Consider the following 20,843-nt stretch of genomic DNA (forward strand, 5'->3'; position numbering starts at 1 on the left):
TTAAAATACAATACGACTCTGCCGTCAAGTGCTCCTGTCGAGCGTCTCTTTAGCCACGGAGGACTTGTTTTCACCCCACACCGTAACCGCATGACAGACAAACACTTTGAACAGGCGTTACAACCGCCTTTACGGGACTGTAGGCTAAGTGGAACAGATGTAGGTCTGTTGCTGAAAATATCTTGGTATTGTTCACTGATAAGGTTTGTAACCTCATTCTTTTGTAAACTTAGTGTTTGTTTTTTGCAAGCATTAGAAAGGCAGCACCTTAGATGGTTCTTGTTGCATGCCTTTGTTAAATGGCCATGAAGCAATGTTGCTGGGTTGCATTAAAACATATATGTGTTTAAAATTATATCTTGTGGCAAGGTTTAAAGTGCATTTTGTCATTGTCACATCAAGTTTGAATATCTGATTTGTATTGAATGATTTGTATTGAACCTTATTTTTGCTAAATGTGCACATTTCTGGGAAAAAAACAAATCGATATCTAAACCATCTAAAATAAAAATTTTAAAACAACAAACACTACAATGTAAAAACTAAATATGTAAATAGGAAGTGTCTTTTTCAACGGAACTGGATTAAAAATACGTGTTCGCATCACCGCGTTCGACTCTGAAAGTGCAAGACCACATTTTGACCACAAGAGGGCAGCAGGACATTACACTTTCCCACAATCCCTTAGGAAGCGTTTACATTCGACTGTATTTACACTGGCTTGTATTTCAGATCGTTCTTTTATAATACATTTGCCAAAACAGATAATTGCTGTATAATCTTTATTCTACTGCAACGATGGAACAAACTGATATTGTAGCCAATTTGTTTTAAATGTCTATTCTGAGTAACGTCACTATCATCTGCATTATACAGCACCCTTCTCCAGCTACAGGTTCCTTCGAAGCCTCCATTTAGGCCAGTGTTGGATTTCAGACACGATTCCCACAGAATCCAGCTTCTCTTACTGACCTTGCAATCACAGCATGATGTCACGTCGCAATCCCCCCAGCTTAGAATCGCCCAAAGCTCTAGAAATATTCAAAAATAACCACACAACAGCTGGCCTTCACAATCCAGCAGGCAGGCAGGCGTTGCTGCAGATTCTAATGACCAGGAATGCTCCACCATGGGTAGAAACTGTGCCTTCTGCTTAATCGAGCCAACCTTTTGGGTTGATGCTTCTGGAAACCATTTCAATACATGATATATATGTGTGTGTGTGTGTGTGTGTGTGTATTGATCCCTTTTTCTCGTGCATGTGCCCTGCACTTGTCCTGACTCCAATTAGTATGAGCCTTAATCTGTGCAATGGAATTCATGATTACATGAATCTGTGGCTTGCAAGGTCAATTCACTGTTCAGGAACCATCAGGAGAATCTCCAGGTTTAATAACAGACTGGGGGACTTTGTGACCTCCAGTTTCTATTTATTGCTTATTAGAGTATAGTTATTGTTTAAATGTATTGTCCAGCCTTATTATTATTGATGCATCACGTTGTCATGAACTGCTTCTCGGCTATTTTAACTGTAACCATTGACGGCAAAATGAACGGAAATGAGCTGGAGAAGGTTTTCAGCTAAGCCTTGAACTGCGGGTGGGAGAAAATGTGGAAAACATGTAGAAAAGCTTATTCTGTTCATGGGCTAGACGCTGAACATACTTATGGGCGTTGTTGATTCTCAACATTGTAGTAAAGAAGTACAGGAAGTGACATAACATGAACAATCGCTTCGAGGTATTGGTGTGGCACTGGAGCAAGAGCATCAGCTATACCTAGGCCACTTTATATAATAATTCTATAAATAACACTTGCGTCGCATAATTATGGGAGTGTTCCGGTCGCCGCAGTTCCACCTGACCCACGCCCCGTTTTTTTTTTTCTTTCCATTTTGTAGCGATTACCCGCTCAGGCTTTGCCCACTGGCAGCTACTGAGGCACGCAGGCCGATCTCCGCCCACAGCGGCGCGCCGCACCGTGAGACCTCGTGGTTGCCAGGTTGGCGCTGTTAGTGTCCGCTCTAGGGTTTTTATTTTTTGGGGTTTCAAAAAGCAAAACAAGTCTTGTTTAATGTGTCAAACGGATAAATAAGGAGAATCGGGAGCAACATGAAATACTTAGGCTAGTTTCTTACGTGGTTGCAGGTATTTTAGTCTTCAGAATTTTTCTCTCGTGTGACTGTATAATTATTTCCATGTGCAACATGGAATGCTCCAATTTCAATACGAATTATTTAATAGCCCATTCACATAATTAATGGATACCAAGTGAGCCAAATGTTAAGTGGTAAAGTCACCAGTGTATTTTTTGACTAGTTTCAGTTCCATCTTTTTTTTAAATTTGACAGGAAACCGCGCCCGCACCTGGCAACCCCGGCTCTTTATAGCCGCCTAATTCCGAGGCACCGCTCACAACTGTACGTTCCTGTTAATGGTGCTGCGCTGCGCGGCGACCCCACTGCACGGCGGCAGCGGCAGCCGCCCGATTCGTGGCACCTGGCGGGCGGATCCCGGAAGCCCGCGACTCCGCGGCGTGAAATTCGCGTCGCCGCCCGGAGCCGCGATGCTCCGCCACGTCGGATGCGCGACACGAGCGGCCGCCGCGCTTTGATCCAGAGACCGGACCGGTCAACTCCGCGGAGCCGCAATGGGATTTCTTCATCAGCTCAATCTGCTGCTATGGAAGAATGTCACTTTGAAGCGGAGGGGGCCGGTGAGTAGCCTTTCGCGTTGGTGGCATTAATTCATCTTAGAACGGATGTAAACCGGCGCGTCGCGTCGCGTCGCTTTGTTTATTTGTTTGTTTCCTTCTTCTTTTTTTTTTTTTTTAATGATATTTTCCGGGCGTCGCTGTTTACGATCTTCCTGCCTCCGTTCACATCGGAAGGTGATGAGAGAACAGGTTGCACCGACCGCCTGCTCACTTCCAAAGTGCGTGCAAAACGTCACCAAATTCCAAACGGTGTTAAATTAGGCCACGCAGCACCAGAGCCAATGTTGATGCATTTCCTTTATTTCCATTCTGATTATTTATTATTGCACATTTGTGAGAAAGGGTCCTGCTGTTGTCTGTACCAGTTGCTGCCTCCTGAATTCAGCTGAATGTGACATGGTTGAAGTGTGCAGATTTCTCAGACTGGGTCTGACTCGGTTCACGCTGTTTTGTATAAATATTTCAGAAACGTTTTACTGTCAGTTCTGTTGCCGTTGCGGTTAATGCATAATTCAAATAAAGCGCTGCTACCCCCCCTTCCAATGTAATTATAATTTTCCCATTTCCCCTCATGAAAACATCACACATTTGTGACTGCAGAATAGAGTCAGGTGGAATACAGTTTGCTTTTACGCAACTCCAGGGAACTATGGAGTCTGTTACAAACATCTTATAGTTCTAAAGGCAAGTAATCTACAATAAAAGACAATGAAATCTCAAACTTAATTACATTGTTGTTATCATTGTTATTATTACAAAGAAATTGAAATAGTTGTTATCATGTAGTCATCATTCAGTACTTATTTTGTTATTTAATATGGGGCCAGTGGTGGCCTAGCGGTTATGGAAGCGGCCCCGTAATCAGAAGGTTGCCGGTTCGAATCCCAATCCGCCAAGGTGCAGCTGAGCAAAGCACCGTCCCCACACACTGCTCCCCGGGCGCCTGTCATGGCTGCCCACTGCTCACCAAGGGTGATGGGTTAAAAGCAGAGGACACATTTCGTTGTGTGACCGTGTGCTGTGCTGTGTATCACAATGACAATCACTTCACTTTATTTAAATAATGGAACAAGGCTGTTGTGTGGCGCTGGTTTAAGATATGGACGTGGCCATGTGTTTGTTCTGCTCCATGATCTTCTATTCAAGCTACCTAGTAATGCCATCAGAGGGCTTTACATTTCCCTTTAATGCATGGCCACTGTTTCATTCGTAGCACAAAAGCTGTGTTGAGACCACAAAATGACTCCTCGTGCAATTAAAATGTTCTCTTGTGACATGTGTCCAGGGTATCGAACCTGGAGAGCAACTATTATGTAAACATCGCAGAAGTCATGCCATGTCCATGTGCAACCTGTGGAATCAATGTTGAAATATCTTTTTTTTTATGATTTAACTTTTATGGCACCCCCTTTATAAAAAATAAGCCTCTGGGGAACGGTTCTGAAATTTAGATGCAGATACGTGCCACAGTTTTGGGCATAAAACACTCCCGGTCAGCCTCTGTCGAACTAATCTCTTTCAAAATTACCTCTGGACAGAAACAAATGCCTTCATTATACGTTCCTTTCCGTTCCTGCAAAGATGTGCCTCAGTGGCCCGTTCCCTCTCGTCGCAGCTAATGGATCCATATATTCCAGGTTTAAATTTTTATGTGCCTATTTTTAGCAGCTCTATTTATAGATCCTGGGCATCAGAATCCCTCGGGCAAAGGACTGCCCGGGCAGTAATAGCAGCCTCGGCATCTTTACGTGGGCTCATCAGGTGGGCCGGGCAGGCCAGGGGCCGATAGTTTTGCAGATTGATGGATTGTGAGAAACCGGTGCGTCAGCAGTTGCTAATGGCAGCAGCCGCAGCCGCAGCCGCAGCCGCAGTGGCGGTCGGGGTTTTATGAGCGCAGCCCTTTGGGTTAGGGGTTCGGGTTAGATGTTTTTATTAGTTTCACCTGTGCGCCAGAGGTTCATGTTAGCAGACGTGTCCCCGTCACCTCCCTCCGGTAATGTGTGGCACTCAGATAGCAGTTCTCATGTCAACATGCGGAGTGATTATCGTCAAGGTGACACTTTTAATGTGCCTTTTAAGGGACCAAATGAGGATGAGTTAATCATTCATCCTCTTGAATATTTACTCTGTGCTTTATGGACAGGGGAGAAGAAAAATTATTTACAATGCTGTTTGGTTTTAATTGTTCCAGGAACATCTATGAGCTGTAGCACTTTATTATAAATATAAAAATGACATGTTTGATACTTTAGTTGCCAGTGTGTCCGGAAAGTATTCACAGCGCATCACTTTTTCCACATTTTGTTATCATTGCAGCCTTATTCCAAAATTGATTTTGTTCTCTCACAACACCCATAATGGCTAAAGGTGAATAAAGGTGAATAAAGTTTACTCGAGGTTTTTGCAAACTTATTACAAATAAAAAAACTGAGAAATCACATATTCGCAGTCTTTGTCGATGCACCGTTGAGGCAGCAATGACAGCCTCAAGTCTTTTTGAATATGATGCCACAAGCTTGGCGCACCTCTCCTTGGCCAGTTATGCTCATCCCTCTTTGCAGCACCTCTCAAGCTCCATCCAGTTGGATGGGAAGCGTTGTTGCAGCCATTTTAAGATCTCTCCACAAGTGTTCAATCTGGGGTCTGGCTGGACCACTCAAGGACATTCACAGAGTTGTCCTGAAGCCACTCCTTTGATATCTTGGCTGTGTGCTTAGGGTCGTTGTCAAGCTGAAAGATGAACCGCCACCCCAGTCTTGCGTTCAAGAGCGCTCTGGAGCAGGTTTTCATCCAGGAAGGCTCTGTACGTAGCTGCAGTCACCTTCCCCTCTATCCTGTCTGGTCTCCCGGTTCCTGCAGCTGAAAAACGTCCCCACAGCAGGATGCTGCCACCACCACGATTCCCTGTAGGGATGGTATTGGCCTGGTGATGAGCGGTGCATCCAAATGTGATGCCTGGCATTCACACCAAAGAGTTCAACCTTTATCTCTTCAGTCCAGAGAATTTTGTTTCTCATGGCGTGAGAGTCCTTCAAGGTGCATGCCATGTTGAAAAGCGTTTGTGTTTTCACAACGTGTGTGTTTTCTAGATATGCAATGTGTTGCCATTTCTTATATAGACTGGTGTGTGTCTTTGCAATTCAGGTCCAACCAACTGTTTTATCCACAGATGGACTCCAGTTAAGCTGCAGAAGCATCTCAAGCACGATCAGGGGAAACAGGATGCACATCAATTTTTTATCTTTAATAAATTTGCCAAACTTTTTTTCACATTGTCTTTATCGGGTATCATTATGGGAATTCTAAGGAAAACATTAATTTGATCAATTTTGGAATATGGCTGTAACATAACAAAATGTGGAAATAATTATGTGCTGTGAATACTTTCCGGATGCACTGTATGTTGTGTAAGACGTAGTGCATGGGAAAAGCTTGTGAATATATGAATCTTTTTATTCACCAATAAAAGCACCTTGGCTTGGTAGTGGATGTGGGTTCATGGTTGCGCTACGTCTGCAGGAGGGTGTTCAAATCATCCAGAAAGAGGAAGTAGGTTGCTTTTATATATAAAATTCACATTTTATTTTTCACGTACAGTCATACACGAAATGATATGCAGTGAAATGCTTTTGCGACTACTATAGACCTCAGTATTGCAAGTATTCAAGAGGAACCAATATGCAAATGTTGCAAACACAACCAAATATTCAAATTTTATGTTTTTAAGCATAAAAAGCAATAAAAGCAATATTTCCTATGTGCATATTGCTGCTCCTGAAGACAAACGTGAAGTGACATTCACAAAACATGCCGCAAGTGTTACATCGCTCATGGCTCTGTTTGCTACCATACTCTTAGGCCTCTGTGGCTGCAGCTTGATTTATTTTGACCCCTATTTGTCCACAGAGACTGACTCAAGGCCCTCTATCTCTTCCTGATTTTTTTTTCCTGAGTCACCCCTGCCCCCTCTTGTTATCTTGATAAAAAACAAAAAAAAAAGTTTTACATCTCTATCCCTCTGCCTCCCTGTTGTCCTCGAGATGCACGAAAGTGGTGAGAGGACGCCGGGCCTCTGCATCCCGGCTCCCTGTGATATTACCTTATGCCGAGTGCAACGCAGCCTGACCTACTTCTCCATTGCCTCTGACGGGATTGGCTGAGGGAGAGTCCGATTCGGGGACAGTGAGAGAGAGGCAGAGCGATCGCTGCCCAGGTATCTATGGCGACTAAGAATAATGGAGCGTTATGTACAATCAAAGATGGAGGAAAATGCGGGTGTTTGACAAGGGGGCACCCACGTAAAACAAGGCAGGAGTCAAATGCCAGCCGGTTTAAATTATACATACGAGCTTGGCATACGATCCTGGCAACCTGATTTCTGTCGGCACGTGTTCACAATCAATTTTACTGGCTGATCTGTGGACTGACTCTGTTTCTGCTGTCCTTCCGTCTTCATGCGAAGGCTGAGTGCTCCATTGAAGTCAACTTATTTGCTACAGTGCAACAAGCGGGGAACAAACTGAACTGTGCAAAAGTTAAAATGAGATATCGGGTTATGCTACAGTCTGTAGTGTGAATAAAAGACAACAGAAAATGTATCTGTGTCTGTCTATTTGTATTTACATGTATTACATGTAACCTGAACATGTTCCTGCTGGGTCTGGTCAAAATTTTATATTTGGCCCAAATCTCAAGTCTCATGTTGTGTTGCTTATAAACACATTCACATAACTTGCCAAATAATTTGATCACATTGTGATGACGTTTGAACCAAACACGATTGTTTCCAAGCGCTACTAGAGATTTCCACACCACTGTGGGCTGCAGTGAGTTTTTGGCAAGGGGATCATGCAAATCGCCAGATAATGAACTAAATAACAAACGTCAGTATTCTGTTAATGTCAGATAAGCAACACAAAATATTATCTAAATAGCGTCAGTTTGACACTAAATGTTAAATAATCATTCAAATATGATGATGTCTGGATATGCGTAAACAGGTGTAAGAATTGAAATGTGAAAAGTTAAACCACTATTATGCTTTTTTGCTTTTATATAGGTCTTGGTGCAGAATTACACCAAGGATGCGCTGTTTCGGTGTGTGTAATTTAAAGAGGCAGGACGAGGTGCAGTCTCTTCAGAGTCTCGCGTGACGGAACGAAAAAAATACATTTTTATATCCAATCATAGGGCAACTGCAATGCTTCGCACGTTTTCAAGCCATGACGGTTGGTGGAGTTACTTTTTACGGGAGGGGTGGAAAATTCTCTGGGCAATGAGCATGAGAAAGGGGAGGTAACCTTTCCCCTTATGATGACATAAGGGGCCAAATTCCAGATCTGACTGTCTGTCGCTTTCTGAATGGTGTAGCAGAATGGCCAAACCACTCTTTATACATATTGCTAATTCTAGCCACTGCAGGACCATAGACAGGCTAGGGGAACTTGTATTAATGTTAAATAATTACACAAAGTGAAATTTTCATAATATGTGACTTTTAATAAAATCCCCCATTCAAAACTAGGGATTTGAAGGAAATGTAAGGGTTCTGGTGTTGTCACAATGCTGAATTTTAAGCAACATTTACTAACAAAAGCATAATATTCAATCCTACATTTTCCAAAAATGCTTTTAAGTTGTCCGAGCAGGAAACTGTTCACAAGCAATCTTTGCTAAAAAAGAGGAAGCAAGACTTTCTAAATGGAACTATAATGACTCCCGTGAATTGGTTTTGATAGACCTCCTCTTAAATGGACCATTTAAATGACAAATCCTTGAGAAACAATGCATTATTTAACAGATGAATTCAACAAACAATGAAAGCGTAGCGTGCAGTGAACCCTGCCACATTTAGGAGAAATGCTTCTCTCCCGGGGAATCAGACACTCCAGCGAGACAAAGCAGTGCATTCAGGAATACAAATGTAAGACATTTTCACGGAAACCGCGGGGAAGCACAAGAAACCAGAAATATTGTGATTGACACTACTGTAAATCATTTAGGATTATTGAGAAAACTATTATGCTGCTGAAGATGTATTGGTTTATTTGTGAACAGATGTGTGAGGTAAACCATTTCAAGTGGAATACTATGTATGTGGAGGCACTGCAGTGAATTTTCACATGTTTTAAATGGAATCTGATATGTTCCAATGCATGTGTGCTTACTATGATCTCTCAACACACCTTCGTAACATGAGAGTGAAATAAGAATTTTATGAGTCACAAAGGTGTAGCTACACTAAAAAAGGGAACACTGGCTTAACTTAAAAAATTACTAAAATATTAGGTGACAGATTACTTTTTTTGCCAGTGTTCACTTTTTACAGTGTAAAGATGCACTGAATGTTTTTCATTACAATTGTTAAAATATATTAGTTTGCTTTTTTAAACTGTCTAATTTATGCTAATGAGTAATTTTTTTTTAACTTTACTATAGTTCTGCTGACAGCATTTTGTTTGGTTTATTCACATTACGGCAATGCTAAAATATGAGGTGACAGATTAATTACATATTTTTTTAATTTAGCCATTGTTCACTTTTTCTGCGTAGTTTGCGTGCAGTGACGTAAATATATTGTTGTATGTGTGTTGCTGGTAGAATCAGTAGTTCTGGGAATAATTACAATTTGAAATGTTATCAGAAGTCACAGCATTTTTGTTTTTGACACAATAGAGGTACAATAGTGATTCTGCTCGATGGCGAAAATGGCCTTCAATTGTTGCTGCTGTTTTTCAGTTCTTCCCTCAGGCAGATTTAACTGTGACTGATTTCATTTCAGTACTACGATACTGGATACCAGTATATCACCAAATATGTGAACTGTGCCTCATTATTATACAGCTCTCAAACCAATTCTCAAAACAGGTTGTGAATGGTGCTGTGGTGTTTGTTGCGCTTCAAGTATTTCATTAATACTTCACTGAAGCACGTCTGTAGGGCACACCATTTTTTTAAGTGTAGTTGCACCCTTGCTTGACGTTTATTTCTCGCTTTAACGTGTATACGGCTCTGCGTCACCATGTAAATCCAGCATGAGATTGAAAGGGCGCATCTGTCAATCTGTCACTGAAAAAGTGCTGTTGGCTATACACAAGTAAATGTTAAAAGTAAATAAATGACCTTGTGTGTCAGGCAAAACTGCACCAGACAGTGATGTGTTTATATGGGTAGAGGGGTATTTATGCTTTTAGGACAGTTAAAGGGCGTTTAGACAGACGCAGCCTTGTTTTGGGTTGTATGTTGGTGGCATTCGTGCTGCATCTGTTGGGCCTGGTTTATGTGTATGGTGAGCACACTGTGACGGTTGTTTTTGGAAACCATGGCGGACCATAGGGGCTCGGCCAACAGACTGGGCATTTTTTGGGCATAGGCTGGGCTCTGTGCGGTCGTCTCGCTTTATGGCATCATCTGCGCGTACAGGCCAGCCAGCCTGGTGAATTATTGAAAGCCCTGCTGACTTCTGGGTGCTGCACTGGAGAAAGAGCGTATGAAAAATACATGAAATGGACGGGAAGGAAGAAACGAGGGATTGAAAGAGAGAGGAGGCCAGTGGCCGTACGGGCGCTGAGGCGCAGTGGTCCGGCTGTCGGCCACAAAGATAAGAGCGGAGGGGAGGTGGGGCCCAAAGTACAAACAAGACGTGGGAAGATCCAGAAGCTCCTTCTGGGCAGGTTTCAGCTCGAGATAATTCCATTACACTTCCAATGTGCATGTTACACGTGCATGGTCTGAGGAAGTGGTTAATGAGAGGAGACAGAAAATCAACCAACAAAACAGGTGGAGAGCAGGGTGAAAACAGGGTAAAAGTGGGAGAAATGAGGACAAATTATGAGCAGAGCCAGAATGGGAAAACTGCAATGTGCAGTGATGGAAAGGGAGAGCAAGAAATATAAGAAAGAAAATGTCAGCGATGCTTTCACCAGGCGGCAGAATCCTCTCTCACCTTTGACCTCATGGTGCCTGGCGTACGCTTGTCGTAATTGAGTGCCGCTGCTTGGGGACTGGCCTCTCTCAGATGGTAATGGCCTCTGTTAAGCGCCTCTCATAAAGCCATTAGCTTTTCGTTCGTGTGGGAGATAAAATGCAGGGGCTGGAAACAAAGTCTCTACCCAACCACAGTGCCGCTTAGTCCCCTGTTGCATTTTCCCAAAAATGAAGGCAGAGAAAAGAATGCACTTTGTTGTCTTTTAATCCGACTGGTCCTCTGAATATCAGGGAACATAGGAAACATCCCAGAACTCTGTGGTGCATTCTGATAACTGTGTTTTTTTGTATAGTTTAGGGTCATTGTGGGCTTGAAGAGTAAAATGCCACATTTGAGTAGTTTGCTTGGTGAATTTATTACTAGGATTAAGACGTGAAGGACTGGAAGCAAACATTGAACATCCACAACGTCAACCAACCACAGTGGGGGGGGCAGTGGTGGCCTAGCGGTTAAGGAAGTGGCCCCAGAAGGTTGCCGGTTCGAGTCCCGATCTGCCAAGGTGCCCCTGAGGTGGCACTGAGCAAAGCACTGTCCCCACACACTGCTCCCCGGGCGCCTGACATGGCTGCCCACTGCTCACTATGGGTGATGGGTTAAATGCAGAGGACAAATTTCACTGTGTGCACTGTGTGCTGTGCTGCTGTGTATCACATGTGACAATCACTTCACTTTTTAAACCAAGAAATGATATATATGTTTATGTGTTCTCCTGGCTTGTAATCAGTTTATATTTTGTCATGGCATTGTGAATTTGTAACAGTTTATTACAGTTTTTTTTTTTATCTAATCAGTTATCGGAAGGATAATAAATCAATTTTGGGAACGGCTCATGGCCATGAGAGAATATTCCAAGTGGTTGAAATTAGGGGCTGGGCGGTACGGCCCCTTGTTTTTTTTTGCCAAATATATGATATATGCATGGGTATATAGTCTTGTCAAAATGACAATACCTTCAGGTTAGGAAGTTTCCATGATACCATGGCACATGATTTACTATATTATACATTTTATTATATTTATATTATAATTTGTCATTGTTGACTTGAGTTGTGCCTGACAGAAAATGCACCACATTGTTCTTGGTTGTGAACATTTTACGTACATTTTTTTCTTTTTACCTGTGTGTATGTCAGAATGTGTTCATGTACACTTGTGCATACGTTACATCAGCCTACATCCCGTTAACGTATCTTGTAACTTGTTGAAAGGCCTGGCTTATAATTCAGTTTGAATCAGATCACGGGGCTTTCACGGCAGGAGCACAGGTGACAGTGTGTGTTCTCTGGTCCCCTGCTTCGACTTCACACTCGCTACGCGAGCCACCTGTTCGCTGGGCCTGATCTGTGGGCTGAAAAACACATCTTGCATGTTCGTGTGTGTGTGTGTGTGTGTGTACAGCATCACATCTGCTGGGTCGTGTTGACAGTTGCGTTTCTGTATCTCTGTCTTCTTCAAAACAAGCTCAGCGGCATTTGTGGCCACATGAAGAAAAGCCGCTGTCGTCTGATGTTTAGTGTGTATCCTGCGAACACATCATCAGACGTGGGTCATGGTTTGTTCCAAAACAGAAGTGTTGGTGGAAATGATTATGTGGGTCAAGGAATCTTTGTTGAATATAAAGAACTGCTCAGAACATGTTTGATGACACCTGTTGCTTGTGTTCTAGTGACGTGGCAGAAAAACGTCATCAGTCCTTTGTATAGCATGAAACGGTGCTTTGTGCAAGTGAGACATTATAGTGTTTCTGCTGAGTAATGAATAAGAAACATGTGACCTTCCTTGCACTTGCAAATTTGTTTCTTGTAATTATGACTGAATATACACTAAACCAACATGTATTTATTGTATTTATTTACATTTTTGAGAAATGAAAAAAATGAAAAATTCAACAAAGACAATTCTGCCAATTTGGCACCCCTGCTGGCTGGCTGCAGTGCATTTTTTTCTATTGCCTTTCTCAGTTTTTTATTGATTTTAGTTTGCCTTTTCCTTGAAAACCAACAATTGAACACAGTTAAACCATAGAGTTTAGCTAAATAGCTTCACCAAGTGATCAGTTTCCATGTTCTTTTTTTAGTGTAGATAAAAAAAGACTTATTTACACAAAACAAAGGGAACATTAAATTGGTTTATTGTCAGTAAAACAGTATACACAGTATACGGTGTCTTGAAATGCTGTTTCACACAAACCCCCCATAGTGCGAGTACAAAATAATTATTTTTTTTCTTTCACTTTTATCAGTTCTTTTTTTGTAATATATCTGTCTATGATAAACTTGATTGACGGCCTTGGCTGGATGAGAACAGAGAACCTCCAGCATTAAATGTTGGAGCTACTGACTGTGCATGTGTCCCAGACATCAGCTTGTTGGTGGCTCCCATTTTGACAATGTGGGGGAGGCGTTTTTGTTCTGATGACCTCTGAGTTTACCAAAACAAGTTTGAGTTCATTGGATACATTCCAGAACAATTATGCATCCCATCATGCACTGCACCTTGCTGTAACGGCAAAACGTTTTTGCTTTATTATTACTATTCATAATTTTATTTCACTAGTAAAATTCACACAGGAGCAGCTGCAGGTATCTGAGCTGGTTACGTTACGTGTTTCGAATGGCGCAATCTTGTGCAAGATTACCGAATCTCATGTTCCCTAACCAGGGGAATAGCTCCGGTGTGATGCTGGTATTGAAATGAACATTTCTGGCAACACTAGGTGTGTGAATTTTTTATTTGTATTTTTTTTTACTTTTTCCTAATGTAAAAAAGGCATGGCTGATATAATGGCTGGTGCAGACTGGCAAAGATGCAGGACAGGGTAAATCAGCAATGATTCGGAGTCCAATTACGGTAAATGCCAGTCTTCTCTGCCAGTGGGGTTTCTCTGGTGCTCCCTTGACCTTAGCTGCGTCTGTCTTTACTGTATCTCTCTCATCCCTGTTCCCATTTTCCCTCTCTTCATTTCGCTGCCTTCGTACTTTCTAACAATCTTTTCCTCTTTGATCTCCTCAGCTTGGCACATGGTACGTGTCCCTGTCTCTCCCTCTTTTCTTTTTTTCCTCTTCCACTGCTTTTCACTCAGTATTCTTTTGGTTTAGTGTCTGACTCTTTATGCTTTGTGCTTTGTGTACCTGAGTCACATCTCTGGATGGGTAGCTGTTTGCTCCAGCTATCAACCTCCATATTCATATTTAATATAAAAGTTAAACAGTAGTGTTGGTCTCTCAATCTCTCCCTGTCATCTCCTTTAGCAATCAGAATTTGTGGTGGTGCCTGGAATCAGTGAAATGAAAATTGCCACTCAGTCCTATCCATGTCATGAAACATTTACCAGCTTGACAAACATTGTGTGAAAGGAATAAAAAAAGAAAAGGTGCCGTGTGATGCCCCCCTACCCCAAGTGTACTTTATTGTGCACCATGGTATCCACTGGGACACAAAGTTAGCATTGACATTTAGGTGAATCTTATACTTATTACATGATTATGTAGTTATAATCATGGTGTGGCAAACTATTGTGATATGTGTACAGCATAGTGCCCATTTCTAATAAAGAAGCATATTAATGAAGATATTTAATTTTAGATACTGTGTTTGTGTATGTGTGGTTGTTCATGTGTCCTTTATGTCTCCCATAGGAGAGCACTTGTTTTTGCACAAAATCTCCGGAGACAGGGTGCTTAGCTGATCAGACGTCGCTTCTCTCCTGAGGGCTTTAACAGGGGACGAGTGAGAGTGTGAGTGAGAGAGTGGGTTCTGTCTGATTCACTCACTCGTCCCAGCCGTCTTCCATCTCGATACAAGACAGAAATGGGTTTGCTAAATGTTTATCATTGTAATTCAATATTGAATCCTGCACAGTGTTTTAATATGCAAATATAATTAAATGAATATATCCGCAAAAGTCAATCTAGAGTAACTATTTAAAATGTTGAGCCTCTGAGACTATTTTTAATATTCACAGCTACTGTGTGCAGTGTAGTTATTATTCTGAACATCCTTAATGTATAGAAGTACAGTTGCTATCCTCACTGAATTTGACTTCAGCAGTGACGTTGGATGATCATAAATATTGCTCATATTAGGAAAGAAACTGTGTCCACTGTAAACTTGGAGAAGCAAATGTTTTCAATTGCAAGAAACAACTTATTTGTGTATAGGCAGACAGGCTTCATCTAGTGGAGCTTCTATAATTATCACATTGCAAGTTTTTTTCTTTATGTGTATTCCACATGTACAGGTATTCTAGTGGCATGAGGCAGAAAGTTCAACAAGTGGCGGTAAAACTGGTTTAATGAGGCACAATTCTCCCAGAAATGTCCTGAAATGTCCCAGGCTGTGTTTGCCATCAGATTGTTGCATATTTAGGGTAGGTTAACACTGTGCTTATTAGATAGATAGATAGATAGATAGATAGATAGATAGATAGATAGAGAGCGATACTGGGAGAGAGAGAGACAGACAGAATGCACCATATATATCGATGAATTATTCTAGAGGACGGAAAATGACAGTCAGCAGGCCCACATTAATAATTGACTATTATCCCAGAGCCCATCTCAACATCCTGCTTGTGTGCTCATATTATCTCCAACAGCCACACATGCCAGGATGTGAAAGAGATGGCTCGATATATTTAGATGGGGGGATATGGATTTCGGATGAATGTATCACTTGCGCTGGACACTAATGGCCCGGTGACATAGCCCACTGTGAGTTTAAGGCTTCTGGTTGTTGCGTCTCATTTTCGTTCCCATTATTGTGTAACAGCTGTAATAAAGGTTGCATGTAAACGCTACTGTCTTTTTTTTTGTCTTAGCATTGAAAGCACCATGTCACGATGGGCTGGACATGGCGAGGAAGGAGGACGCATATGCACAACGTCACAGGACAGGGGTTTAATACAAAATGCCCTGACGGCGAACAGACACCAACAGGATAGCTTTATACAATTATATAAATATACACCAGGTGAACACGATAAGGGAACATGAAACTCCGGCCCAAACTCCGGATTCATATCAAGATTCAGACTCATCAGTTAGCTCAAAATGTCTGTTCCCCAAACTAATGAAAGATACATAGACCACCACAGATACATAGTTTACTAGTCCTCACCAGCTGATTGTGATTTTCATGTGCACAGCCTGAAGACTTTGAATATATGAAGTCAGTATTACTGGGTGGCTTGCATGAAGTACTACTATGAGACTACTTCAAAAGCTATGTATAACCTTGATTTTTGTAGTTGGATGGAATTCAATCATAGTTCTCCAATCTTTCTCCAAGCTTTTGTCTGTAGAGATGATACTCAAGTAAGAATTTCATTGTGCTTGGTACATTGTACTTGTACATATGATAATATACTTAAAGTATATGACTTTTCAGGTTTTTTTTTCCAAGATATTTCTTAAGTAATTGTTGTTTTGAGGTTATAATATCTGCTTGAGGATAGTGTCCCCACTGTAACATATTAATTTCGTATTTTAACAATGGTAAGGGTGGTAGTAGCCTAGTGGGTAACACACTCGCCTATGAACCAGAAGACCCAGGTTCAAATCCCACTTACCACCATTGTGTCCCTGAGCAAGACACTTAACCCTAAATTGCTCCAGGGGGACTGTCCCTATAGCTACTGACTGTAAGACTCTCTGGATAAGGGTGTAAATGTAAATGTTAATGCTCATGTGGAGATAACACACAGTTTTTGGTGGGGTGAACAGCCTTATGGTGACAGCCTTATACTGCCCCCTACTGGAGCTGAACTGTGAACTAAACAACTATGAATAACTATACATAAATTAATAAAATTATTATTATAAAAATAATTGCTTCCACAACTAATTAGTCGAGGACCAATATGTCCTTTTTTGATGTTAAACACTTATTTTTATCATAATGGGGTGGGTAGTAGCGTAGTGGTTAACACGCTCGCCTATGAACCAGAAGACCCAGGTTCAAATCCCACACTTAACCATGAGTGTGTCCACGGGCACTGTAACTTTACGCTAAGTGCGTCTGATAAAATGGCATAAATGTAAATAATGTCTGTACACCTTTGTAAATCCTGCAGTTTTTAGCCTCATATTGTAAGTAGAGTTTGTAAAGTGTTAGGGTGCAGTAAAAACCCTCCGCTCCATTAGTAATTACCCTAGCTGGAGTATCTACAGGACACCTGTATTACTTATTGCTGATGTATCAATATTCAAAAAGACATTACTCCGTGTACAGAGTGTCCTTCATGGAGCGGGTGGCTTTCCAAGCGGTAATTTTCCAGCGTTTTGGCTTCACTTGCCTTGGTCTTTAAACTGTAAACGCTCTGCCAGGGGCTGAAAGCAGGAACGATCTTCTAGAGCACATCAGCAAGCGGGAGGAGGCAGAGAGTCCCAGAGTGATGGAGGGATTAGCTCTCAGTTGGGGTGGGAGAGTGAGAAGCGTCGGGGATGTGATTTAAAGACGAAGCCGACGATCCAAGACTTGTTTGAAGAAGTGGAGCTGTGTTTTTGTAATATCAGGACAGGGAGAAGAAGAGGAGTAGATGGATGGTAGTCGTTTGCTGGCTTGAGTGCAACTCAGTCAGGCTGGAGATCAGTGCTTGAAATGGCCAGACGGAGGGCGTCTGGATAGTGGCTCGTCTTCATTTGCGGAGCCCGAAGTTGGGCACGACGGCTCCCGCCACATAATTGGGCCACTTTATCTTAATTGTTCCCCTAATTACGCTGCCAGTGACAAACCCAGCGCTGCTTGTGTCCCAGTTAAGGCGCCAAACAAACCGATCACGCTGAGTGCAGGTGGAGTTGGGGTGCTGTGGTTGGTTCAATCTGCCATGCTCGTGTGTGTAATATATATATATATATATTCTGTCTTTACCTACCCAGGTCTCATGTGCATGTGCTGTAGTAGGTCAGTCAGATAAGGGTCCGTGTAAAGGCGCATTAGAACAGAATATTAGTCCAGACAGGTGAGGCCCGACTGGCGTTCATTTTCTCAAGCTGCTGGATAATTCATGAAAGCGCTGTCGTCGCTAACATGCCAGGCTCAAAGGATGAACCTCTCGGGCTTCATGATGGAAATGGCTCGGGCTGACAGCCATTTTGTCCACTCAGGGAGATTTGGGGGGAAGTGTTGTGTTGCCACGTCCTGTCAGTGTTGATTAAAGATGCTCACTCAACAGTGTTTACTCAGCTTGACACGGGCACCCATCCTCAACCTTCAGTATTTTCCTTTTATCCCCTACTGAGTTCCTCATGATTTAAGGAGTTCCTCATGACTCTAACTTTTAATTTGTGACTTACTTTCTCTTTTTCCCTCCTTGTTTGTTGAGCATTCTCAAATAGAGTGGCTCTCATCAGAACCATCTTACAAATAGCCAATAGCAGCTCACTTACACATATATTCACTCCATTTAAACCATTAGTCCACAGTCTTTCATCATTTCAATCAATCTTTCAACCTCCACCATTCTCCTGATCATGTAACATAAATAAATATGTGCCATAGCTCATCAAATTTGCATTAGGAAGCCCAAACAGTAGGAGGAAGTCCATGCAAACATGGAGAGAACATGCACGATGAACACATAGAAGGCAAGTGGTATGACATTTGCACTGCCCTGCCCTTACATATTGCATGGAAATGCTTTCATAATGAAATTACTTAAAGTATTAAATGTTTGTACATTTTTTCCATAATTCTATCTGTTTCGGTTTTCCATGAGGGAAGGTCATTAAATAAAGAATCCTTTATTTTGTTCAGTTATCTGTGTAACCCCCACAACCATTTACAGTACACTGCTCTTCTGCTTTGGACTGAAAATCATATTCAACTGCTGTCCTGACTTCAACAGAAATCTGCCACTGTTTCTTAGCAACTCTGTACATCAATTTGTTCCAATAGATGCAGCGATGTATATGTTGGTTATGATATTATTATGCTCATGCTGATGTCTATCTGGACTTTTGTGTCTTCACCACTTATAACATTTGATCTGATACCATCTGATTTTTGGGGAATTAGCCTAATTTCAATCTCAAATATTTCCATATAGAAGCAGTCAGTGATGGCTGAATGGCAAAAATGCTAAATATTTTTATAAAAATTTAAGGTAGAATATAGATTTTGTCCTGTGTGTCAACGGTGACAAAATTTACATGTAAATAATCATTGCTGCAACAGCAATGATAATCGTCAAATCATCAGTCATGCAACTGTAGTAACATTGAAGCTCTTGGTTGAAAACAAGGCAAGTGGGGTTCATCGCACTGCATCTCACTTTTATATTTTTATATCTTTTCCTGAACAGAAAAAGAAAGCCAAGTCATAAGTTGTCCCCATTTGTCATGGCACACTGACAACTATAGATTAAACCTAGACTAAAACTAAAGTGAAATTAATAAAATATGAATTTAATGAAAATCTAAAAATCATCTCTTTACTGTAATCCAGTCCCTTGATACTGGCTCATAATTGCTCTTTAAAAAGTGCTGATGGAACAGATTTTTTTTTTCCAGTGGTGTCATATTTTGCTATCATGCACACAATGAATATGTCTGGAAATGTGCAGCATCGCTGTCTATCGTGCTTTAGAGAGGGGTGTCTGATGGCTGGCCAACAGACCAAGGTTTTGTGCTGATGTTACCACGGTCTGATAGCTGTGGTGATGGCGTGCATGAGTAACAACCTTTTTACTTACCCTGAATAAACCCCTCTGCTCCAGCCGGGAGGTCCAGTGTGTACCATGAAAACATGGCTGGCATCGCTGCAGCGCCCCAGGTCGCCCATGACACTTTATATAATGGTTCGGAGAGGCACAAGTAAATTTCACGGGGATGTCCATTGAGTGTTCATTTAGCAAAATCTTGTTAAAAGCTGTTTACAAATTGGGCACCAAAGCCCAGTTAAATAAAACCATCACCTTGTCCACTCCAAATGAACCGAAAAATGCAGGTAGTTAGTGATGCAGGGGAAGTTCTGCTTAGTGTCAGGAACTTTTTCTGCTTCCATGATTTTCACTGACAGATTTCCAGCACTCATGAGCTGTCAGTTTTCTGTACGTGTCTCAGCAAAAGCCCTGTCCATTCTAGCTTACATGGACACAAGTATTATAGAATTTTCTAATAATCTGACTGGTGGTGTCAGAATATCAATATAAACACTGGATGCCAATAGTTTGAACTGAAATTTGAGTGACCCTGACATAATAAATATTATGTTTTAATTTATGTTTTAAATTGTTTTTAAATTATCATTTAATGTCTGATTCTTTAGAAAACAATTCAGTGACCTCTGAATAACTCTTTTTATACATAATCACTGAACATATTGTACATTTATATTTGCACCATTTTATCAGACACCTTATTCAGAGCAGCTTACAATCAGTAGTTACAGGGACAGTTTCCCTGGAGTTAAACGTCTTGCTCAGGGACACAATGGGTTTGAACTTGTCAATTTGTGCTCTTCCAGTAAGTGTGTTACCCACTAGGCTACTAATTAGTGGATGTTGTATGGTATAAAAAACATGAAACTATAATTAAATTTGAAAATTCTCATTGGAATTTTTAGTTCAAATGAGCTGCATTACAAGAAGTTAAATTTTTAAAAAATATTTCCTTCTAATGCCAAATAAAACATCCATTTTCCTCCTTGTCCTGTGAATCCCATTCACCGAGTCCCAGGGTGCTTGTCAGCCTGCTTTAAATTGCAGCGTCTGAAGACATGATGCCCACTCTGAGGGAACAGTGGATTTCAAAGAGCGTGTCCTGCGGAGCTCAATTCGCAGAACATGGTACTAACAAACGCTGAGATTATGGTTTGGAATCCCAGTGGGTGGATGTGAAATGATTCATTTTGGAAGTGCATGCACTGTCAGTGCAGCATTTGAATTTCAATGCAAGCCACTGCTAAATATTTAAATTGAGCGATGGGGAGCTGGGCCTAATATAATGTTCGTTATCGTTTAGCCATTGCATGCTGTTGCACTCTTCTGTCCTGTTATATTTGCTCATTAGCATGTGCGTCATGGTTGGATATGAGGTCCCGGGCGCATCATTACTTTTTGGTCCCGGCTAATGCTATTCATATCATCCCGTTGGGTCATGTTGTGGACCCTCAGGGTGGTGATATGCTGTGAACAGTGACT

At 41.6% G+C, this 20,843-nt stretch overlaps 1 protein-coding gene across 3 annotated transcripts in view; it reads left to right on the top strand.

The window, feature by feature from the left end:
* Positions 1-2,376: 2,376 nt before the first annotated feature.
* Positions 2,377-20,843, top strand: part of abca2 (ATP-binding cassette, sub-family A (ABC1), member 2) — a 62,724-nt gene continuing 44,257 nt past the window's right edge. For 2 of the 3 annotated variants that reach the window (XM_028995031.1, XM_028995032.1), the window contains exon 1: positions 2,377-2,715. In XM_028995031.1, coding sequence (XP_028850864.1) covers positions 2,650-2,715 — 66 coding nt within the window. In that variant the 5' untranslated portion in view covers positions 2,377-2,649. The remainder of the gene's footprint in view (positions 2,716-20,843) is intronic. The other variant, XM_028995033.1, reaches the window with a different exon arrangement.

The sequence above is a fragment of the Denticeps clupeoides genome, chromosome 11 (assembly GCF_900700375.1).
Source record: "Denticeps clupeoides chromosome 11, fDenClu1.1, whole genome shotgun sequence".
Lineage (NCBI taxonomy): Eukaryota > Metazoa > Chordata > Actinopteri > Clupeiformes > Denticipitidae > Denticeps > Denticeps clupeoides.